The 24,723-nt window shown below is 48.9% G+C and overlaps 1 protein-coding gene across 1 annotated transcript in view; it reads left to right on the top strand.

The window, feature by feature from the left end:
* The window catches only part of LOC114902758 (unconventional myosin-Vb), a 324,214-nt gene that overhangs the window by 274,870 nt on the left and 24,621 nt on the right, over positions 1-24,723 (top strand). The window contains exons 13-16 of the mRNA XM_029235361.1: positions 7,090-7,212; positions 7,843-7,926; positions 17,799-17,939; positions 18,860-18,957. Of these exons, the coding sequence (XP_029091194.1) occupies positions 7,090-7,212; positions 7,843-7,926; positions 17,799-17,939; positions 18,860-18,957 (446 nt within the window). The remainder of the gene's footprint in view (positions 1-7,089; positions 7,213-7,842; positions 7,927-17,798; positions 17,940-18,859; positions 18,958-24,723) is intronic.

The following is a 24,723-nucleotide window of genomic DNA, read 5'->3' as shown; positions in this document are numbered from 1 at the left end:
GGAATGTCAGGTCACAGCGGTGAGAACACGGGTCCCAGTGCAAGGTGGGAGACCTCAGACTGCTGTCCAGAGAGTGGGACCCAGGCCTCTGGGTGAGGGAGTGGGGGGCACTCAGTGCAGCCCTGGGCTGGGCAGCAGGTGGCTCCGGGAGTGGTGGAGGAGTGCCTAGCAGTGCGGCCGAAACGGAGGCAGTGGTTGCAGGGAGGACCAAGGTGCAAGTATTCAGCAGTTTTGAAAGTAACTTCCCCAAATCCCTAGACTTTGAAGCCTTGGGTATTCCCGGGGCAGTAGGGATCCCCAGACGTTTCTGTTCAGTCTTCCTACAGAATGCACGCTGCCTATATTACTTTCAAGAAGCTAAGGGGAAGTAAAATCCGGCTGTGTTTACAGGGATGGTCTCTGCCTTATGCTCTGTGGTGCCTTCTGTTTGGGTTTGTAAAATTAGGTGATTTAAGTCGAAGACTGTATCCAACTCAAACTCCTGCCAGACACCCAGAATGTATGATGCACCTACTGTATGTCTGGTCTTGAGGGGAAAACCCTCAGGAGTGGAGGCAGGGATCTCCCTGCCGGCCAGCAAAGGGTGAAGAAGGACAGGATGGTGCTGGGGAAGAGCTTGGCCTGAGTGAGGGCGAGGGCCCCGCAGAGGGCTGTGGGCAGGGACCAGAGCCCAGCAGGGGCAGCGGAGTGACAGCCGAGTGACCTCAAGGTCAGGGCACACCAAGTCAGAAAGAGTGCTGAGCTGCACGCAGCCCCGGCAGTTCTGTTAGGTCCTTGCTTCCCCATCCCTGCGGCTCCTTAGAAGGGAAGGTCTGAGGATAAGCCTGGGTTTCTTGCTAGTCAAGCTGGTGGGGACTAGAGTGTCCCGTTGGATTGGGGGTAATACTGTGAATGTGACACTTTCAAACTCACTGCCAGTCACAAGTGTAGCAGGGGAGGCAAGCTGAACACCAAATTAAGGAATAAAGCAAAACCCCACAGTGTGGTCACCATCTTCCGCCAGGTTTAACCGCTCTGGGAATTCAGGGTCATTCAGCGTAATCTGATTCAGCTTCTAGTAACAGATGGAGTTTTAACCAACAGTTATTACTTTTGTCAAGTCATGAAACTGTACACTTAAAGAGGGTGCATTTTGCTGTTTGGAAATCATACTGTAAATCTGACTTTAGAAAACAGGGCAGCCTGCTGCACCCTTCTGGCAGCACCCATGGCTCTGACCTAAGCAGGTTAGGGATTCCCATGGAATTGGTCACACCTGGGCAGCTTGCGTTTCTTGGGAGCCATCCTGTTGGATGTGGAGCTGCCTCAGATACACTCTGCAGGGTGAGAAAGAATCAGGAGATCGTGCTGTGAAGAAGTGGGTTCTGCGACCCCCATGCGACAGGCCACGAAGCCAAATGAAGTAAGAAGCAGCCATCGGGAAAATCACTTCTCCTGGAGAAGACACCTAGTGGCAGGCAGGACCAGCGGGCTGAGATTTAAATGAGAAACGTGGAGACGGGGTAGCCATGGACTGAAAGGGGCAGCACGCAGGGTGGGTCTCCTCAGCCTGTGCTGGGTGCCGGAAGCTGCAGAGGAGGCGTGGGGACCAGGACAGCAAAGTGCTCCGGATTCCTCCAGGTGGGAAAGCTTCCCTACAGTCATGAATTTATCGTCAGACCCAGACTGAGCCGCAAACTACAGCTGCTCCTCAGTAACCACGGCCAGGGGAGAGGGTGTTTGCTTGTGGAAAATGATCGTTTCCGGGCGGCTCGTAACAAAACTCTCCTCCCCCAGCGCTAAGGCTGCTGTGGATGCTGTGGACATAAGCGTGTCTACGCCGAATTCAGACCCCCAGTTCCCTGCCCTCCCCATGTCTCGGTCATCAGTCCCTCCCTCTTGGAGGAACAAACTGGTTAGGGCTGATAGGATTTGAGATGTCAGTGCATGTTTTCTCATAAATCACATGCATTTTAGCAGGAATTTTGTGAAAATGATACTTTGACCCCGGGAAGCAATTCTAGTGAATGAAGATACAGACACCGTCTCAGGTTGTGGAGACTGTGTTAGGGACCCACAAAGGAAGGCCTGGGTCGGGGAGGCAAGCTCTGCCCTGTTGACTAGGATTCTCTGTTTCATGGAACCCAGCCTGCGGAGCCGACGAGGATGGACCTTCCTAATTAATGTATTATTGTTGAGGCAGTAGAAGGAAAGCAGCCTGCAGACGGGGAGGTGAATACCCTTCGGCTTCCTGACCTGGGCAAGGCTGCTCTCGTGAGAGTTTACTGTGGATCAAGACCAAGGGCTTGTGGTTTCCTAAGACGTCACCCCAGAGGCTACGGCTTGTGAGCAGCTGTGAAGCCTGTGGTGGAGGCGGGGGAAGTGCCTTTCCCACATTCATCCACCCTGCGAACCCCATGTTCCCTTCAACACACATCAGAGGGGGTCGAGCAAGCACTGAGATCATCTCCCCGGATGACAGGGAAATGGAATTCAGGGGGAAAGCGTGCCCAGGGCAGCTGTGTAGGCAGGGGTCACATGAGGGGAGAGGGGTTCTGAGCAAAGGGAACGTCACGTTCACAGAATATGAGATGGTCCTATCTGTCCAGAGAGAGCCCATGGTGGTGGCAGGCGAGGGCGGGAGGAGGAACCGTCCAAGTCCAAACCGGCGAAGGCGTTTGGACTTGACTCTGGAGGCTCCGGGGGTGGAAGGGTGTGAAGCGGGGGAGAGGTGTGATCAGATGTGACTCACTTTTCGACAGGTCTCCCTGGCAACTGTGTGAAACGTAAGCTGCAGAGAGACTGGAGTCAGCAGTGCCCTGGCAGCGCTGCGCTTGTCCAGCCGGGAGGAGATGCCGAGGGCTCTAGGCGAGGAGCAGAGGGGCTGAGGAGGGAGGGCAGCAGTGGTGAGGGCCTCGGAGCCCTGCACCTGGCAGCGAGGTGTCTGTTAGAGCAGTTTCAAGGAAGTTGTCTGGGCAGAAGCCTGACCTCAGTAACCTGAGGAGAGAATAGGTGAGGCCGTGGAGATGGCAAGTCTGAATTCCTTTCCGGAGGCTTAGCTGTGAAAAGGAGGAGGTGAGAGAGACGAGAAGCGGGAGAGGCTTCCGGGAGAGGGAAGCTGGGTGGATCCAGGTCTCCAGGAGGCAGGGGTGCGTGTGCAGGATGCCGGCTAGGGGAAGAAGCGCTCCCTCCCGTGAGAAGGGCCCAAAGGATCGAAGGGCTGTGGATGCAGCTGAGTTTCTGGATGTAGAGCAGGAATTTGAGGTTTCCTGCTTGACAGCTGGCTTCCCTATGAGGGAGGAAACGAGGCATCTGCTAAGACACAGCAGGGTTAGAAGCTGGAGAGAACAGAGGAGGAGGGGACAAGGTGTCCTACAAACAGGGACGAGCAATACTGAGTGCAGAGATGTGTTTACTGAGGTCAGAGACCATAAAGTGAGATGTGGGAGTTGTTGGGGTCAACTCTCCCCTTCAGTCTGGGCACAGTGTCTTAATCCATGGCAGTGACGCTCACAGTGAAATTTGATTTTATTTTCTGGCGGCAATACTAAATTATATTAACTTATCAGCAGGAGTCGATTAAGGGAAGAGGAGCTGACGTGTGATCTTAGGCAGCCACCCAGGTGTGGGAAGGGACAGGATGGGTCGTTGAGTTGCTCTAGAATTAGCGTCTCGCTGAGCACGTGGAAAGGCTGTTTTGTGAGGGTGGAAAAGTAAAGGCCCGGAACTGGCCTTGGAGGAGATGGCTGCCAGGTGGGGAGGAAGGAGCCACCTCCGCCTAGAGCTGTTAGGACAGCAGAGTCCTGGAGGCCCAGCTATCACAGGAGGATTCAGGGTTGATGGGGGCAGGGTCATTTGAGAGGGCATCAGGGAGCCCACGGAGGTATGGGATGGAGTGAGATAGTGACCAGGGAGGCGGCCGTGGTGGCAGTGGCCCCGGAAAACGGGACAAGGAGCAGAGATGGAATAACTGGCTTTGGGGTCCTTATCAGTCAGCTCTTGTCAGCTGTTGGGCTGGGGCAGGCTTTGGCCCCTGGCGATGTCCCAGGCCAGTGATGGCAGCCAGACATCTTCAAGAGAGAGTACAGTTTCCGACAAGGTTCCAAGAGCACCTTGGTGAAAAGTTGTCCTGGGCCACAGGGTTTATACCCCAAGCTGTTGAGGGGCTTAGTAAGTCTGAGGACTTTCATTCCCCTCCCCCCCCCATGTTTTCTCTGTTTTATTTCAATAATGAAGAGTAAAGTCAGGTTTAATGCATTTTTAACAGCTTTATTAAGATAGAATTAGTGAACCATACAATTCACCTATTTAAAATACACAATTCAGTGGTTTTTAGTATTTTCAGAGTCATGCAGCCATCACCACCACAATCAATTTTAGAACATTTTCATCGTCCCCTAAAGAAACCCCTTAGCAGTCACTCTCCATTCCCTCACAGCCCTAGGCAACCACTCATCTACTTCCTATCTCTGGAGATTTGCCTGTCTGGGACCGGGGCCTTCACTTTTTGCTGTGACCAGTGGCCAACAGAGCAGGTCGGAGGGACTTGCCCTCTGAGGGACAGTACCCACCTAGATGAGGACAGAGCTGGGGTCCAGGCTCCTGATCCAGTGCCTTTGGAGAGGAGAGTAAGGAAGCTCACGTGAAGCTGCTGGTAGATTCTTTTTTAAAGGCTTTGATTCGCTGCATATTCCAGAGCTACTGATAACCACAATCTATTGTAGCTTTTATCAAAATACAAAATTTGCTTTCTGTCTCCTACGCCTGTTCTAAATCTACTTTTTGGAAGGATTTTTGGAAATAACTGCATCCTGCCTAACCATGCCTTTGTGGTTGCCTTTAAAACTCTCTCGTCAGGCAGGAAAGCATGATAGTGAGGAGCACATACTCTAGAGCCTGTCCTGGTTTGAACCCCAGTTCTGCTAGTTCCCAGCTGTGTGACCTTGGGCAAGTTACCTAACCTCTCTGTCTCAGTTTCTTCATCTGTAAAATGTATACAGCCATAGTACCTAGCTCATGGGATTATTGCGAGGATTGAATGAGTTAATACATCGAAAATGTATAGAGAACTGCCTGGCAGTAAGTTCTTTGGGCATTTGCTTTGATTATTATCTGAGATTCTTAATGGTTGTGAATTCCTGCTGGCCCTTATTTTTAGTCAAGGGTGGGGGTGAGAAGACAGACTGACCCTTGTCAGGAAATATGTATACCTATGACCTTGATTCCTGGCCTCCCTTACTCATTGATTTATGCAAGCCTGAATTAGAGACTATGTGGAATTATGGAGTCTGCTAACAGAAGTCCAATTTCATTGTCAAGACAAGAAGATTTTGATACTGGCAAATACAAGTGTTGACCAGGTGGGGCTTCTCATCATAGCCCTACCCTTTCTGTTCTGTCTTGCCCAGTTCTGCCAGTGCTGGGTCCATTGTGTTCCTGTTCTCCAGCCTCGCCTCCTGACAGCTCCGCCAGGCTGCCCTCTTGCTTCCCCCCGTACCTGGTGTTTCTAAACACAGGATGCTTGGAGACAAATATAAAACAATATATTTTTAAATGCTCAATTAAATATATTTTATTTTGTCTGCCCAACACAATTAATAGTCTCCTTCAAGAAGGAGTTTCCTTAAAAATCCTGTGGCACCTAGCACCGGATATTCAATCCTAGTTACACCAAGCTGGATATTGAGAAAAATCTGTTTGCTTACAAAGTATTTGAGAACTTTGTTCTCAAGTGTGTAAGCATTTTTCTTATGGCACAGGTATTATTAATTTACTAAAAAAAGCCCTTTTTAAATGGCTAGTGCAAGGGTCACCTTCAACCCTGCCTGATCCAAATATACAATCTAAACTAACGAAAAGGGCAAAAGGCAGTTGGTGGCCCATAGCTGAGGAAGGTGCGTGTGCAGCGATGCTCAGGGATGACGGGTGGTGGGGAGCACCTTCCCATCAGCAGAGGCACCATCTTTCTTGACAATCTGAGTGGTGGTTACAGTGACTCTGTGTTGTGTTTTCAACAAAGCAAGATGCTTTTTCATTTCTGAAGCCATCTCTAAAGATATTAAAAGAGGCTGCCCTTCAGAATTATTAATGTAGTAAATCTCTAACTTTAAATTGGGGGGAGGTAGAGGTTAGTACTGCATAGCTCAATCACCAGGTACTTAGCGCCCACTGCATGGCTGGAATCCAATTTTTTTTTTTTTTTTTTTGCGGTACACGGGCCTCTCACTGCTGTGGCCCTCCCCCGTTGCGGAGCACAGGCTCCGGACGCGCAGGCTGAGCGGCCATGGTTCACGGGCCCAGCTGCTCCGCGGCATGTGGGATCTTCCCGGACCGGGGCACGAACCCGTGTCCCCTGCATCGGCAGGCAGACTCTCAACCACTGCGCCACCAGGGAAGCCCTGGAATCCAATTTTAAGTTCTTTGAGGGACAGGAAATAAAACAGTAAGTCATACTTCCTGAACCCAACAAACTTACTTTACAGTTTATAGAGACAAGACGATACACAAAAACCAAACGATGAACAATATTAGGCAGTGCATATGTAAGAGCTAAGTTGGAAGAATTCCAAAGCGAGATCAAGGGTGCTCAGGAAAGGCTTCAGAGAAGAGGACAGACTTGAGCTGAGCCTGGACACTGGTATTCAGATGGCCCTAGAGAGAGACAGTGGGCTTTCCTGCTGCAGGAGTTGACCTGAGTGAGCAGGAACTTGGCACTGGAGGCGGATGTGGTGTGTTCATGACCCTGAAGTCACTGGCCCCACCAGAGCAAAGAAGCATCTTCAGATTTATCCTGTGGGTTATGATTCTACTCCTGTGACCTTGGCCTCCACCCTCTTCCTCTCCCAACTCTTCCAGCGTCTGCCAGACAGCAGGTTCTTTGAGGCTCAGCGCACCCCTTCAGGGTGCCAGCATACAGGGCATGTTGAGGGCATGCCATGTGGGATCCCAGGTGTTCATGGTTGAATCTGCTTTCCACATCCAGTTAGGGTTCAGGTCTCAGAGCTGAATCCAGCCTCATGAGGTCAGCTTCCTGGCAGACTCCATCATTCTGCCTTGACTCTTGGCTTCCTTTTTCCTCTTCACAAAGCACCTGATTTTGTGGATCCACAGGTCCCCAAAGGAACTGACCAGAACTGGGCTCAGAAGCTCTACGACCGGCACTCCGGCAGCCAGCACTTCCAGAAACCCCGCATGTCCAACACGGCCTTCATTGTCGTCCACTTTGCAGATAAGGTGGGTCTCCTCTTGGTGGGCCCGGTGCTCCGTGAGCCCCGTCCAAGGTGGACTCGGGGTTCCTGGGCTAAGAGGGAGCTGACCTTTGAATTCAGAGGGCCTGGAGTCTCTTGGGTGGGGCCTTGTCTACTCTCCTGGAGCCTGAGAGAGAAGAAGAAAGAGTGATTCTTCTTCAGGTGGCTCCTTTCCTGGCAGCTGGCGTAAACTTAGAATTTCTCTACGTGGGTTGTGTTCTGTGTGCACTAGCCCAGTGCTTCTCAAATTTTCATGTGTGTGCAGGTCACCTGGGGTATTGCTCAAAGGCAAGTTCTAATTCAGTTGATCTGGGGTGAGGCTGACAAGCTGCATATAGAGCACCCAAAGGAAGCCTTCTATTAAAGGCCATCTTACAGGAACTCCTTTTTAAAAACAATTTGGTTTTCCGCAAAATGAATATTCAACTCCCTCTATGTAAACCCTGATCACGTCTTGGGTTTGCAGTTTGGATGAGAACATCTGTGGGTTTCCCATGTACGCACAGCTCTTTTCAGAAAACACTGTGGATGAGCTGAAACTACTGGAGAAGCTGCTGAGGGTCCCGGGTCAGGCTGGAGCACTAACTACCGTTTCTGTTTCCTGCCGTGGCTCCAGGTGGAGTACCTTTCAGATAGTTTTCTGGAGAAAAACAGAGACACGGTGTACGAAGAGCAGATCAATATTCTGAAGGCCAGCAAGGTAAAGAGCGTCGGAAGCAGGGAGACAGAGGCGGAGTGTCCACGGCCAGAGCCAGACAGGGTGTGGTTGGTGCCGTCCCCACTCTGGAGGGGCCGAGGCAGGGGTGCGGGGCAGGGGGAGGTGAGGGGTCTGTAGGTTATTTCAGTCTGAGAATTTGAGAACGGCCTGATGGAGGGAAGAAAGCAAGGGATGGGCAGAGGTGACTGGGAAAGATGCCAGCTAATGGAAGGACAGGGGAGCGGGGGGAACAGGAGAAGTGACAATCGGAGAGACGATGGTAGGTATAACTGTGAAAACATTGCTGGCATCCATCGGGTCATTTGTCCTCCACCTCCTACATGCAGATGTAAAAGTACTTAAACCCCTTCAAATCCTAGTATCAGTGCGTTTAATTTCTGCTTAGCAGTCTGTGGAACTTCCCTATGGCCAGAAACTTAAATGGAATAATAGGATTCAAGGGACACTTAAATCTACAATTTTGGAATGTTACTTTCTGTTATCTCCAGAATTCCAGTTATTTCCTTCTCACGAGCATGACAAAAAGATAGCCAATATTGTGTCCATTCTACAGGTAGAGGGAACAAGGCACTGAATCACCTAAACAAATATTCGTTAAGCACATACCTTGTGAGGCACTGCCCCTAAATGCACCGTGTACAAAGGTGAATAAGATAGATTCTACTCTCTAGGTGTTTACATTCTAGTGGGCTGTGAGTGGGCAGAAAAACAAGCATACAGTACCTGAAAAGAGAGGAGGTTTGGCTGGGGTGGGGGCGCAGGGAGCGTGAGCCCCGCCGTTACAGAAAGCCACCCCGCCGATGCAGGTGCCGTTGCTGGCTTCAGCCTTTCAGAGGGAACCCAGAAAAGGACTCTCTAGGATTTAGGAGGCTTTCTACCAGACCACATGGTACTGAACTCACTGCAGAGGCCTGGTAACACTAGAAATGGCAGATTAATTTCTCTTTGTGATAAGCTTTAGATGAATGCAGTTAGGGTGAGACGATGGAATGGAGAAAATACGCCCCGCAAAATGGACCCAGGCACCTAAAGACAAGTAAATCACGTGGCCCCGAGGCCAGGGTTTTAGGGAGGATTTGAGTCAGTACCAGCGATGTGGGCGGCCCGGGGCAGACCCCGGCCCCATGCCATCTCCCGATATCTGGAGCATCAGGGAATTAGTCGTCACTAAGACAAATTTGCTTTGGGTAAATGTGCATGTCAGTGCAAGATTAACCCCTCGGCTTGCCAGGTGTCCAGCCCTCTAGTCCATGGTGGTTGACGTGACTTTTTCCATTCTTTGCAAGGGAGGTGGGGAACGGGAGAAAAGCCACAGGGAGAGAGTAGCAGTGGATGGTTTGAGCCCTGAGGAGCACGTGTCCTCATTGTGTGCGTCTTAGAAGTTAGACGCCTGTGACCTCCTGTTACCGTGACACTGGCCTTAGAGGGCTGAGAAACTTTTGTTACAAGTTTCTCCTTTCAGGTGGGAGCACAAGTGAGGGGCATGGCAGCGTCTGGTTCTGCCATTGATTTTTGTCTTACTTTGAGTGTCTCTTAGGGATCCCAGAATCTAGAAGGGAATCTCTCACACTCTCTCTCCAGCAGATCATCTGTTATTAGTCAGTGAGATTTTTTTTCTTATTTTTATTTAACAAACTTTATTGAATATTTGTGTGGTATGTAGTAGTAACAAATGTATGTAGTTAACCTCACAGAACTTACAGTCTAGTGAAAAGATACAGAGTTTAATCAGAAATTGTGGTAATGCTGTGAAGGTCAAGAAGAAGGTTTTATGGAAAAGAGTAATAGGAATGTGCTGGGAGTCCCCAAGGTCACCCCCAAATTGAACCATTTGCTAGGAAGACTCACAGAACTCAGCATATTGTAGTACTCATGGCTATGATTTATTACAGCAAAAGGATACAAAGCGAATCAGCAAAGGGAGAAGGTGCACGGGGTGAAGTCCAGGGGAGACCAGGTGCAAGCTTCCAGAGTCCTCTTCCGCTGGAGTCACACTGAATATACTTAATTCCCACACTGAGTTGTGATGATGCCTGTGACCTGTCTACCAGAGCAGCTCACCTGAGCCTGGGCACTTAGTGTTCCCTACTGAGAGTCAGTGACGTGGGCACCGTTTGCCTAGCACATACTGAAATTCCAGACTCCCAGAAGGAAAGCAGGTTCATTCAGCATAAGCCATATTGTTTGCATAAACAGTTTAGGCTCAGTAAACCATTCTTATCAGGGACTGCTGAAAACCCTCTCAAAATCCACATTTCCAGACACCAGCCAAGGGTCAACCTTGTAAGCAGGCCTTTCTAGGATGGCAGTCTCAGGCCTGCCATGTTAGCTCTTTTCTAAATAGGGGTATCATTGTAGATTGAGTTTTTATTAGAAATGAAATGTAGGCTTATAAAAATTCACATAGTATAGAAATATGTAAAATGAAAGTATTCTCTCCCATTCCTGACCTCCCTTTTGATGAATTCCCATTCTGATGATACAAACATACTGGTACATCTTTTTAAGATTGAAATGGGGACTTCCCTGGTGGCGCAGTGGATAAGAATCCACCTGCCAATGCAGGGGACACGGGTTTGATCCCTGGTCCGGGAAGATCCCACGTGACGAAGAGCAACTAAGCCCATGTGCCACAACTACTGAAGCCCATGCGCCTAGAGCCCGTGCTCCGCAACAAAAAGAAGCCACTGCAATGAGAAGCCCGCGCACTGCAACGAAGTGTAGCCCCCGCTCAACTAGAGAAAGCCCGCAGCACCTAAGACCCAACACAGCCAGAAAAAAAAAAAAAAAAAAAAGATTGAAATGAATTGCATTATACATTGTCCTCTCTAATTTTTCACTTACCATTGGCCATCTTTCCACGTGAGTACATATCCACTTCTTTTCTTTTTATAAACAGCTATTGGTATTTTGCTAATTCAACTAATACTGCATGGAATGCCCTTTACATATATCTTTGCTTACTTGTATAGTTATGTCTGTAAAAGTTTAGAAATGGAATTGGCAGTTCAAAGAATATGCACTTCAAAAGTCTAGAGGTATTGCTAAGTTGGAGTGTAAAATAGGTCTGTGATCTACTCTTAAATGGTACCAACTCCTTTCTGTTCCCTGTCCACCTGCCACAACTCTAGCCTCCCCCTTCAGCAACTAACATTTCTAAAGAACCAATGACCTTGTTGTCAGACCCTTGCACCTCCATCCCAGCAAACCCTCAGAGGTGCTGTGATGGTGACCAGCAGTACTCAGAGATGAACCGAGAGAGGCTTCTAGGCCCACCAGACCCCAGCAGGAGGAGGGAGTGCCGAGAACTCTCCACCCTGGACCCATTTCAGACATCCCAGAGGAGGGAAAGCAGAGATCGACACTAGGTCACTATAAACCTACAGATGGGATTTCCACAGACTGCAGCTACGGATCAGAGTGATCAGAAATGTGCTTTAAATCATTTGGACAGATGGACACCTCCGGCGACGTCTGTCATTGTAGCATTTTTAAAACTCATAGTTTAAAATGAGCCTCTATTGTTTTCTTTAATTTTTTTTCACAGTAGTCCCACAAGGTTTATGTTTCTAAGGCGCACTTAAAAGCAGAGAGAAAAATAAAGACCTGGAAAGATGCAAGCCTATGGTATCCAGTTAATGCCCAATTTTTTTATTGGTTTTCTTGTCACTAAGCATAGCTAGATCTTAGATCCTGTAGGTAAACCCATAGTTTTACTTAAAGTATTTTTATCTGGGGGGAGACCTATTAGCTTTTTTCTTTTGTGTGGCATCCCTGATAAGAAATTAACAAATTACTGTGAAAAATTAAGCAGTATGGGATGGAAGACTACCATATACCCTATCAGCCAAAAGGATGTTTGAAGAGTTCCCACTAAGAGCAGCGAGATAAAACGGTGTTAATGAGAATGTAATTAGTAAAGCCAGTTACATTGCCTAAGAGGCTATAATATAGCTAATTGCTTTCTCCGCTGTCAGAGAGCTATAAATAGAGACTTAAGAGATGCCTCTTTAAAACATGATTTCAGGTTAACAGACTGATTTGTTTTAGATGCTAAAGGTGGAGGGTTTTCCTTCTTAGTGTTTATTGTAAAAAGCAATATTTTATCAATCTGAAAAAAAAATCTCGAAAGGAGAATTTTTTTCTTCTGGAGATTTCCTCTTCTGGGGCAGTGCTGAGTGTAAGTCAGAGAGATAGGCAGTGGGTCCAGAGTTTATGCCAGCAGGTGCTGGGCAGTGAGGGCCACGCTGGGCCGTGTTCCTAGGCAGGCAGCCCTGATGCCATCTCTCCACGCCATCCTAGCGGAAGGGATCTCGAGACCAATGTGGTCCAGAGGCCAAGTAGACCATATTAGCCCAAAGCTGCCTACCCTGGGCCATGACAATCCCAGAGGTCCAGGAGTCAGGATGGAGTAGCTCCAACAAGGCCCAAACTCCATCTCCCCCCATCTCTGTTCTCCCTCAACTTCAGCTCATCAAGGGTGACAATGCATGCGTTCCATTGCTTTCCGTGCTGCTAGCTTCCTTACAGGTTATACACACATTTCATTCTGAGCAAACGCATTTGCTTTAAATTTTAATTTATTTTTTATATAATAACCTTTGAGTCAACATACTATATAACATTTGCTTTTAAGTGTTTTTGGAATGCTTCCTGTTTAAAATCAGTTTGTACTGGTAGTTAAAACGCCTCTACCAACATTTAGAATAAATAGGTAACTATGTGAGAGAGAACTTTAGTCAGTAAAGCAAGATAATCATTCCCTGCAGCCCAGGAAGGTCCCCCTTTCCTTCTTTAAACAAATGAAGTACTGAGACTTTTCCTCCAAATCCTCTTCAAAACCCCTTTAAACAGAATATTTCTTACCTAAAAGTTTGATATTTTTTTCCCCCAGAGGGTAGCATTTACCACGTAAAAGAATTGATTGAAAAGAAAATGTGTTCGTTACTTTGTTTACGGCCGTAGCTTTTAAAGATAAGATTCTAGACAAGAGATTCCAATCAAATGGTTATTATAGTGTGTCTTATTTTAGTTTCACATGTCTGTTTTAAAGAAAAGATATTTTATGTTCATATAAATGGAAATGAATAGGTGTGATTTCCAAGGTAACAGCTATGTATGTACCTGTAACTGACATTTTTCTTAAACTGTCAAGTGGTCTTTAGAAAGTGTTTTCATACTTCTTTTAATCCCTTTTCAAATAGATCTGCCTCAGGCTTTTAAAATCTATATATAGACTTGAATAGCAGAGAGCATGAAAGCCAGTACCTCTGGACACTTTGAAATAAGTGACAAGTAGTATCAGGGAAGTACTTGGTTTGTTTGAAGGTTTTATCTAAGTGTTTTCAAGACTGAAGAGAGTAAATTTTTAGAAAGGCCCAGGTGGATCGTGTTTCTGAGGGCTGCCCTAAGATGAATCGTAGTACTTCTAGTACTGGTTGGTCGTCTGGTAAATAGACTTTCCAGTCACTCTAATAGCAGAACTGGAGTTAGTCAATTAAAAAAAAATTTTTTTTTTCTCTCACTCAGAAATGTGTTCCTTTGCATGAATCCTTTTTCAAACAGGAACTTGGTAACTACTTTTCATTGGGACTTGGGGTTAATTTACAGCTGGGACACTCCTGGGACAAGGAGGTCCGTGTCTGGCCCAGCCCCCTTGTCCTGGTCTTTTACTACTGCCTGCAGCCTGAGGTTGAACATGGTGCCTGTCCGTCTTTCAGTCCTGTGGTCAAATTAGATGTCTCTGTACGTTTACTGAGTTTATCACACAAATTCTGTATAGGATGTAAAGCCTGCCCCTCCTCCTTAAAGTCCCAACAAACTCATCTTCTTCTCCATCCCAGGGACCCTACCACTTCCAAATGCGGTCTCAACAGCAGGGACCTACAATTAAAACATAACTTTCTTGTTGTTTGTTTTTGCGGTACGCGGGCCTCTCACTGTTGTGGCCTCTCCCGCTGAGGAGCACAGGCTCTGGACGCGCAGGTTCAGCGGCCATGGCTCACGGGCTCAGCCGCTCCGCGCCATGTGGGATCTTCCCGGACCGCGTCACGAACCCGTGTCCCCTGCATCGGCAGGCGGACTCTCAACCACTGCGCCACCAGGGAAGCCCTAAAACATAACTTTTAAAATAAAATTCAAATTCTCCAGACTAAACCTTGGTTGTTCCCAAATTATAGCACAGTGCCAGTGTAGATTAAAATCTGCCTTGAACAAAAGTTTTCCTTTTTTGTTCTTAAGTTATAAATCCTGTAATATGTCAAATTAAAAAAAAAAGGCATAGCTTTTCTGATTGAAGCAAGAGAAAGCGGCTTACGTTTTAAAATACTCTTATAATTGAATCCGATTTCAAAGTTCCTCCTGTGGTTCTGATACATGCTCCTGACCTTAGAAGTTAACAGATTTTTCACAGAAAAAGCCACTACTAACGATTTCAGTACATTAGACCCCTTAAACAGTGTAGTCATGCAGTTGGTAACTTCTACCCAAGACTCAAACATCTTGGAAGTCTATTTCTGAAAGTATATGAATTAGAATAATTTAATCAGTTTATATATTGTTTAGACTTGGCAGACTGAATCACTGATGTCTTTAGAATGTGAACCTGGCTTCAGCCTCCCATTAATTATTTCCCTATGGAAATTTCTAGTCGCCACTCTGCCTGGGCACCTGACCTTTTTTCACGTGTGCCTTGGCTCTCTAGCACCAGTTTACAGAGTCCCCATGCCTGGGCTGTCCTCTCCCCCCACCCCTCCATCCCCTACCCCTGTTCTCAGTTAATATGTGTGATGGTGGCTCTCTGCCATGGTCAGTGAGGACCAGCAGGTCTGTAAACAGGGGGTTACTGGGTATGGTTTGGATTTAGAGAAAACTGGCTGTGGGGTAGAATGTGTTTGTATGAACGTATGCCTGGAGGTAGGGCACTCGAGTTTTGTAGGTGACTATAGTGACCCAGGAGAGAGCTCAGGTGGACCTGAACCAGTGCAGCGACGTTCTGGTTGATCGAGAAAGGACTGCTGAGACTTAACCATGGACAGAACTTGGTGATTGATGGGAATGAGAAGTAGGGTGATGGCAGGATCTCTAACCTAAATCTGGGAAGACAGCAGGTGGTGGTGGTTTGGGCCATGTTGAATTTGGAGTTTCCAGTGGAACACCCAGAGGGAGGAGAAGCAGGATATTCAGCAGGTGGTTAGAACTATGGACCCTGGCAGTGGAAGAAAATCAAGATGGAGAGACGGGCTTGAAGGTGACAGTTGAAGCCATGGGCATGAAGGATACTGTCCAGGGAATGAGTGTTAGAAAAATTAAGTGGTGAGGATGCAGTTTTGGGGATCAGCAACTCAAAGGAGAGAAGTGCAGAAGATGGACCAGCAAAAGGTGCTGGGAAAGAACACATTGGGAAAAGTAGGCAGAAAGTCGGAGGAATGTGGACCTGCTGAATCTCAGGGAAGAGGTCTTCAGAGAGGAGGCCGTGGTCAGTGCTTCCAGCCCTGGCTCCTCCATTAACCAAGAGCCCTGGGCGACCTGATGCCGCCCGCCGTGGTTGCTGTGGGGCGACTGGGGGTTGAAGCAGGGTCTGGTAGGGCCCTCCTCCCAGAGCTGCTCTTTCCTCACCTGCCACAGGAAGTTGAGGGTTGATCTTTATGGTTCTTCCAGATTTAAATTCTATGATTCTGTTTCCTCTACAGCTCAAAAATATAACTTTCTCAGGCATCTGTACTTTCACAATGTAGACAGATTATATATATATATATATATATATATACCCCCAATAAAAATAATAAAACTAGATCATGTATGAGTGCTTATTCTATGCCGGGCACTCTTCTCTGTACTCATGTGGATTTTCTCCTTTAGTCTTCTCTTCAGCTCTCATCCTCCATCAGTGGGGAAGGCTAGGAGGCTGTAGGTTCAGCAAGCCTAGGGCTCAGGGCCCAGCACAGACTCGGGTGGTACCCAGGTGGCACAGGCTGAGCCTGGGAGAGGCAGAAATGAGTGGACGAAGTGATCTGGGAAAGGGTCGTGGAGGAGGCAGGGCCAGACCCTGAGAGATGGGACTCTCGGGATGAGCAGGTAGGAGAAGGGGGTGGGTGTTTCAGATAAGAATAATGGTGAGCAAAGGTGGGAATAACAAGCGTGGTGGTTTATGTGACAGTAAAGTGATCAACTTCATCTAGAGACTGTCATACAGAGTGAAGGAAGTCAGAAAGAGGAAAGCAAATGGCATATAATATCGCTTATATGTGGAATCTAGAAAAATGGTAGAGATGAACTTATTTGCAAAGCCGAAATAGAGACACAGATATAGAGAACAAACTTACGGTTACCAAGGGGGGAAGCAGGGGTGGGATGAACTGGGAGATTGGGATTGACGCATATACACTACTATGTATAAAATAGGTAACTAATGAGAACCTACTGTATAGCACAGGGAGCTCTACTCACTACTCTGTGGTGACCTAAGTGGGAAGGAAATCTAAAAAAGAGTGGATACATGTATGCGTATAACTGATTCGCTTTGCTGCACAGCAGGAACTAACACAGCATTGTAAAGCAACTATACGCCAATAAAAATTAATTTAAAGAAAAAATGTATTACCTGAGAGGGGGTGAGTGGGATCCGATTGCAGAGCCCCCAGAAGACAGACTCAGGGCATTCAGAATTGGCGGGAGGAGATGGGAGACAGCATCGTTATGGGGGCTGTGGGAAGAAAGGTGCAGGGGATGTGACGGACCAGAGCCTGGACACGGAGGCACAAGCATTTGAGCCTCTCTTCTGTTGGGATTGGGAGTGGCTCAGGGCTGGAGAGTGGGGCCTGGGGCTCCTTTTGTTCCCTCCCCCCATGCAGGCATGTGGTAGTGGCCTTACAACACTTGATTCTATCCCCAGCATCCACTTCCCCAAGGGATGCTGGCAGGACTAGTTTTGTAGGGGACGGGGGAGGGCTGGGACTCTCTGTCCCACCTGCCCCTCACACATGGTCTGATCTTCACCCTGGTACACACAGTGCATTAACAGAGAGGTATTCTTATTTAGTCTCATAACAACTCCACGTTATGGGTACATTCTTATCCCTATTTTACTGGTGAAGAAAATAAGGCTTAAGGAAGTTAAATAACTTTACAAGACCCAGTAATAATAAGTATGGAAAAATTTAAACAGTTTTCTTAGAACATAGCTACCTTCTACCACACCGGAAGGGAAAGAAGTTTTGCCCATCTTTGTAGGTAAAGGTTAAGTGAGATTGTCTGGGAAAATTACTTGTTTGCTTTCTTTAAATTGAGACATAATTCTTGTACCAAAAGTTCACCCTTTTAAATTGTGTAATTCAGTGGTTTTAGTATATTCACCAAGTTGTACAACTATCGCCATGCTAAATTCCAGAATATTTTCATCACTCCAAAAAGAAACTCTGTCCCCATCAGCAGGCATTTCACTTTGCCCCTCCCCTCGCCCCTGGCAAACCGTATACGACCTCCTGTCCCCTGGACATTTCCTGGAAATGGGATCACACACTGTGCGGTCCTCTCTGTCCGGCTTCTTTCACTTGGCGTGTTTCCAGGGTTCACGCAGGTTGTGGCATGTATGAGGACTTCATTCCTTTATATTTTTTGTTGAGTAATATTGCATCGCGTGTATTTACCATATTCTGCTCATCTGTCCATCAGTTGATGGGCATTTGGGTTGTCCCTGCTTTGTGGGCATTAGGAATAATGCTGTACATGTGTAACGCTATTAGGAATAATGTGGACGTGTATTTCCAGTTCTCTCAGGCGTGTGTTGGAAAGCTACTTGGAAAGAGTGTAAGCAGCATAAAGTCCAAGAACTCGTTCTCTGTGTTTGTTTCTAGCTCCCCCTGGTGGCTGACTTGTTCCACGATGGCAAAGACTCTGCTCCTGCTGCCACCACATCTTCAAAGATCAGCGTTCGCTCTGCCAGACCCCCCCTGAAAGCCTCCAACAAGGAGCACAAGAAAACCGTGGGCCACCAGGTCAGCCCCAGGCCTCATGGCGGGAGCTGTGGGCCCTGGCACGTGTAGCGGGGCTGCCTCTCTGGAGACGAAGGATGTAGGTGCAGAGTCAGAGGGAGGCCAGAGTGGCCTCGGCCTCCCCATCCCCAGCACCCAGCCCGGTCTTTCTGTGCCCTTTGAAGAAGGAAACTGCGAAACCTTCTCTTGAGGGAGCTGGCAGGAGAGAGAAAGAGGATGACTCCAGCCCCACACGATGCGTCTAATCCTTGTGGGGATTGTAGATGTTGCCGGACCACAGACACCTGTGGGCGAGGCCAGAGGTCTAGAGGTGCAGTTGTTGAGGGAGGGGTCAATAGCCTGGGGACCCAGAAACTGAGAAACAGCTCCTGCTGTGGGTTTGCTGTGGGATTTTATGTCCAGTGTGTCTCCCAAGAGAAGAGAGTGCCTGCTGAGCCCCTGGCAACCACTGACCTTAATACTTTGATGGATTCCCGGCTCTGAGCATTTCCTATAAGGCAGTAATTCCCGGGCTGCCCGGGCACCACGTGTCAGGGCTCCAGGGCCTCACGTTTAGGACTCATGGGCCTCCATTCACAGCGATGGTCCCTCTCACGCTCTTAGCACTTGCTCACCTTATCTCATCTGATCGGGGCACTGAATGAGACGCATCCGGGCGGTCTCTCCCCACGTGCTTTGAGGAGCCCCGGTGCCGGGGATGTGGGAGGGCCTTGGTTTTGGTCATGCAACCAGGCAGCTGTCAGAGCTGGAGTCTGACACCAGGTCCCTGGGTGTCCCCCTGTCCTGGGTTAAACAGGAATGATCTAAACAATAAGAGTATTAACAGATACTACCACCAGTCTGTGTGTGCTCCTTTTTGTTCCTTATTCGGCCACAAAGCTGAAGACAAATAAATCACCAGTCGCTGATCTTTGTCTCCCCAGTTCCGCACCTCCCTGCACCTGCTCATGGAGACCCTGAACACCACAACGCCGCACTACGTCCGCTGCATCAAGCCCAACGACGAGAAGCTCCCCTTCCGGTGAGTGCCGGCCTCTTCGTGTGGCCTTACAAGTTCAGGTGCAGCAGGGGCAGGCACAGCCTCTCAGAGGTCTGCAATCTTCAGCAGGATGAGTAGCTGGTCCTGCACTCCCCAAATGGTTTATATGCCGAATACAGGTTGTGCCTGTCTGCCGTCTGGAGGATTCAGGGGGTTGAGAAGGTCCAGTTCCCCGATCTCCTGTTGCTTACAGTGGTGTCGAATGTGCCCACGAACCCGAGAACCACTTAGAAGTGTGCCGTTAAATGCAGACATAGTGTGTCTCACAGTGACTGCTCAGTTCGGAGACCGGAGTATGTCCGGAGTGGTCAGGGAAGGCTTCTTGATGGAGGAAGCATAACCTAAAGCAGTGTGTCGATGCAGATGGTCCCATTTCTCACATCCCCTCTCCTGCTGGGCTTCCGGAGTTACCCACACTTGCTCACCTTCCCCTCACTCTAACCCCAATTCTGCCACTACTCCTACCTTAAAAATTTTCTTCCATTTCTGTCACCACTCCCATGGTTGGCCTCACCCAAATGTGGGGAGCAGTGACTCTTCAGTATCTTTGTCATTTCTGGGTTGTGCCAGATTCCAGCCAGCCTTTCTGCAGGCCTGCTGCAGCTTCATTGGCCCCCTCACATTCAACGTGTCTGACACCAGACTCATCCTTTCCCCCTTGAATGTTTCCTCTTTACTTGGTCTCTGTTGTAGTAAATGGCATAATGATTTCCTGACATCTCATCCACCCGCCAAACTTCGTTCTTCCAAACCAGAAACCTGGAGTCTCTCTAGACCGGTGCTGTCCAGTAGAACTTTCTGTGATGATGGAACTCTTCTATAATCTGCCTTGACCAGCATGGTAGCCGCTAGTCACATGTGACCATTGAGTTCTTACAATGTGGCTGGTGTGACTGAGAAAGTGAATTATTAATTTCATTTTAATTACTTACAAGTGGCTAGTGGCTACCATACTGGACAGCATGACCCTTGATTCTTTCCTCTCCCTTACTCCCCAGGATCCAGTCGTTGTCAAAGTCCCACAGAGTCTACTTGAAAATTTCTCACACTGGTCTCCCTCATCTCTCCCTTCCACTTCGGCCTTGTTTCAGACTCTCTTCATCTCTTGCCTGGAACACTGCCCTGCGCCTTTAGAATGGTCTCTCACTCACCTCTGCAGCCTCTTCTTCGGTTACCCTGAGCCTCCACATGTGCTATTCCCTCTGGCCGGAGAAGGGATATTTTTAAATTTTTCAAGCACTTTCCTCCCATCTTTCTGATTTCCTTTTTGGTCCTGGCGTAATTTCTTTCTGTGAAATAATTTATTTTGGCAACTCTGACTCTCAGAATGAATATCTGAACTGCCTTCTGCAATTTGTATCAGTTAATAAAGCTTGAATTCCACTCACAGGAACCTTGTGCTGAAAAAGGTTAGGAAGACAGCGTCAAATCAGCCTTCTTTGAAGCGTGCTGACGGTTCATTCTTCTCCCTTCCTCCAAGTTTCCGAGACACGCTTAGGAATTCCCCCCGTGTGGCATCTGTTTACCAGCTGCCTCCAGAAGAAAAGAGGCTGTTAGAAACACAGCATGTGTGAAAGACTTAGATTATGTGTGAAGGGCAGGAGTGGAGTACTGGGCCCGGGAGAGGAGAGTCCAGGGCTGGCACCAGCTCTGTCCCCCCAGCCAGCGCGACCTTGGGCAGTTCATTCGTCAGACCGGACGCCCGCCATGTGCCGAGTTCTCATGCTGGGTCTCCCCTCCCAAGTGAGAGAAGACGCTGGGGACTTTCAAAGGGACTTTCTAGTCCTAATATCCCATTTTTCTAAGACCCTCCTTTTCCTTCGGGACCAAAATCTTCCTCCCAATAAAGAAAATGGGGGGAAATACAGAACCAAGTCAGAAAGCCTGGATTCTCTGCTACCAATTATTTGGCGAATCCCGAACTAGTCCTTTACCCTCTTAGTCTCATTTCCTCATCTGTTCATTGTGGTTAAAGAAATAATTATCCTGATGGAAGAATTCAAGGAGGTAATGGAGATTATTTGTGACACGCATAAAAATGTATGCCATTAAAATATATGATCTGGGCTTCCCTGGTGGCGCAGTGGTTGAGGGTCAGCCTGCCGATGCAGGGGACACGGGTTCGTGCCCCAGTCCGGGAGGATCCCACATGCCGCGGAGTGGCTGGGCCCGTGAGCCATGGCCGCTGAGCCTGCGCGTCTGGAGCCTGTGCTCCGCAACGGGAGAGGCCGCAGGGGTGAGAGGCCCGCGTACCGCAAAAAAAAAAAAAAAAAAAATATATATATATATATATATATGATGTTGTTGACATTCTGGAAGGAAAGTGCTATATCCCTCCTCCCATCCCCTAAAACTAGGCTTTCTCAACCTCAGCACTCTTGACATTTTGGCCCAGGGAATTCTTTGCTGTGGGGTGTCCTGTGTGCTGGAAGAAGCTTAGCAGCATCCCCGGCTTCTGCCCACTAGATGGGAACATCCCTACTATTGTGACAACTAAAAATGTTTTAAAGCATCACCACATGTTCCTTGGAGGGCAGAATTGCCCCCAGTGGAGAGCTGCTTTCCTGCACTGAATGCTTTGTTAGCATCTCTTTTATAAAAGTCTTTCTCTCTACCTCTTCCTGTATTCAGAAACCATCTGTCCAGAGCACTGGGCTAGGACAGGTGGAATGACAGTGAATAAGACGTAGCCTTCATCCTTAAGGAGTTGCCAGCCCCAAATAACTGTTGACCACATGGAAGGAGTGACTGTCAGTGGGTCTGTAGAAGCCACAGCAGCATAGAGACGAGAGGGCATGAAGTGTCCAGGAAGGAGGTGGCCTAGGGTGTGTGTGATCATCTGGGGTGGCTCGTCGGAGGAACTGGCCAGGTTTCCTGAAGGCCAGTCCACTGATCTTAGAAGCGGGTGGTCCTGAGCACCTCGGACTCCTGCGTGTTGCGTGCACAGCACCGCAGAGCCCCAGGCAGCCTGTGTGGAAATCAACCAGGCGGCACCACGGGCGGAGGTCCCACTCTGTGTCCAGCAAGCTTCCGGCTCTGCTGAACCTGCACAGTTTATTGAGAGAGGAGAGTATAACCCTACATTTCAGCAGTTGGACCCTTACATATCTTTGGTAATTTTTCAGTCCAGACTTAGGTGTTGCTTGTCTGCACCGTGGCCCTCCCAAATTTAATAGGTGGAAGGGCTGGTCTTCACTCCCAGTTACTGGTAACTAATGCAGGGAGGCAGACTGAGAGAGTTTAACAGTGAGTTTTCTTTACTATCAGGGAGATAAGATTAAGGCACAGAAGGCAGGCTTTACGTGTCCCTCCCCTGGGGGGTGTGGACAGGGGAGGGTCATGGCAGTATCTTCTTGGTATACTGTCTTCTTGGGTTTTTTCTAACAGCTTCCTCTCTTTTATGTCACTCGATCATTACAACAAACCAGTAGATTAGACTTGGGCAGATATTCTCAGCTCTCATTGAATGAGTGAGGAAGACGAGGTCCAGAGAGAGTGTTTTGCCCGAGGTGACGTTAGCTGCTGGTGGCAGAGCTAAGGCCAGTCCAAGTTCCCCTTCAGCCTTGCTCGTTTCCCCCACCACGGGGAAGAGGATGTGTGAGGAAGGACGGGATTTTGCTGAGGTCATCAAGAAGCAGGGAAGAATGTTAAAGCTGAGTTCAAAAATTATTTGCCACATGCCTTCCATGGGACCAACTCGGTGTGTGGGCCCCAAGAGAAGACGTTTCCCCCAAAGAGCTTCCACAGCACTGCATGGGAGCAGGGGTCATGTTCCCAAGCCACTCTCCAGCCATCAGACAGGACCTGGTCCAGGGCTGGCATGCCCAGTTTTCACAGACATGATAACGGGGCCCAGAGCAGGAGGAGATGGGGGTGCTGGGGAAGAGTAATAGTCCTTTGAAGGAGGGAACGGCCTGTCAGTGACAGTTAGCTCATTTTTCCACCCAGGAAGCAGCAGGAGGTCATGGAGGAAGTAGGGACCCCAGCTAGACCCACAGCTCACAAAGGACTAGAGGTCACAGATGCTCGCCAAGCATGCTGCCCGTCCCCACCATGTGCAGCAGGTTGAACTTGACCCCGTAGTTGTGCCAAGCAAAGGGAAGAAGCCGATGGCCAGTCGAGATCCTGGCTGCAGGGTGCCTCGAGGGAGAGGCTGCTGTGAGCAGAAAACCTTTCCCAAGGACAAGCACGTCCGCGTTGCCTTCCTGACTCAGGGCCCAGCTGACCACTTGAGAGGCGAGAGGAGCAGAACCTGTAAACGGCAGAGCCTGCCTCCCAAAGGCCGCCTTGGATCTCTCGAGGTCACAGGCAGCCTTTATGTCCCTCGGACGTACAGCTTCTTATGAAACTGATCACCACTACCCGTATGAAGGTCCTCCTCGGATCCCAGAACTGAGCCGAATCCTGGGGCGGCCTCAGCAAAATTACAAAGTAGGTGGCATAGTAAGAGGTTCAGCCTACGTTCTAGTCTCGGCACGAGTGTTTCCTTTCGTCCTGTAAGACCCTTCCACTAAGGAGCTTCTTCTCTGCCTAAAAAAGATGAAATTAACTCCTCTGAAGTAACTGTTGGTGTTCAGGACTCTGCAGAATTCAGCGCTTAGTTGTGCCTTACACGCTCAAAGTGCCATGTTCACCCTGGGGCTGGAGTCATCAGGAAGACTGTATGGACGAGCTGGGTGTCCAAAGAAGGGAGGACTTGGGCAGGCAGGGGGAGGTGGGAGGAAGTCAGAGTGAGCCCAGGCCTGGAGGAGGACGAGGGCGTCTCCCGGGACGCCGAGCCCTGCGCATTGGAACCAAGAGAGTGAGTGCCCGGGGAAGGTCAGCTCGCGGTCTTCAGTCACTTGGAAAATGCCTGCCGTTTCCCCACCACCAAGTGCCCGCTGAGCCCAGGCCACTGCAGGGCACCATCTGCCTCAGTGGACTCCTGGGCCTCTGGCCCACGTGCAACTCACCGTAAGAGAGCAACGTGACCAGGGGCCGAGCAGGTCGTAGAGACGGGAGGACAGAGAGGGTGTGTCCCATGGAGAGATGTGAATCGAGGGCAGTCGACCCCAGGCCACGTCCTTCCTGCAGAATTCCAGAATCCTGAATGGGTCCAGCTGCTGGGAGAAGAGCATCTGGGGCTCTCCGGGAGCGTGGCAGACAAATGTGGTGAGAGGTTGCCTGCTGAGCCCTCCCGGGTCCTAGAAGTAAAGAAGCTGCCATCTGCATTTACCCAACAGGGCAAGTAGGCTGCCTGACTGCCCGGCCAGGTGTGCGCTGAAGCCGGTACAATCCGCAGGATCCGGGACTGAGTCTGGAGGGCCTCACCCCTGCCCTCCCTCCTCCCAGAGTGCAAGGAGCAAGAGGCCCTCGGCTTGTAGCCAGGCTTCAGAACAGCCAGAAAGAAATAGAAACACTTATTCCTCATCCCAAATATAAATGATTAATTCTAGTTCAGCTTAATTCTTTCTCCACGAAGACTCCCTGATTACCCCAGCCAACCTCAACATCTTTCCCTCTAGTTTCTTTCAGCATTTTTACCACCTTTATCGCATACTGCCTTGTGGTTTACTTCTTCTATACACTTCTCTCCTCTTCAAGTGTGGATGCTCTTAGAAAACCCAGACCATGTCTGACTTTTTATTCCAGTGTCCTACTCAGTGTATGTGTAGGACATACGTGTACACCCAGAATAAACACACACATATACCCAGAATAAACACACACACACCCAGAATAAACACACACACATACCCAGAATAAACA

This window comes from Monodon monoceros, unplaced genomic scaffold (genome assembly GCF_005190385.1).
Source record: "Monodon monoceros isolate NGI ecotype Baffin Bay Population unplaced genomic scaffold, NGI_Narwhal_1 Contig3263_ctg1, whole genome shotgun sequence".
Classification (NCBI taxonomy): domain Eukaryota; kingdom Metazoa; phylum Chordata; class Mammalia; order Artiodactyla; family Monodontidae; genus Monodon; species Monodon monoceros.
This window is presented reverse-complemented; position numbering and strand designations above follow the sequence as displayed.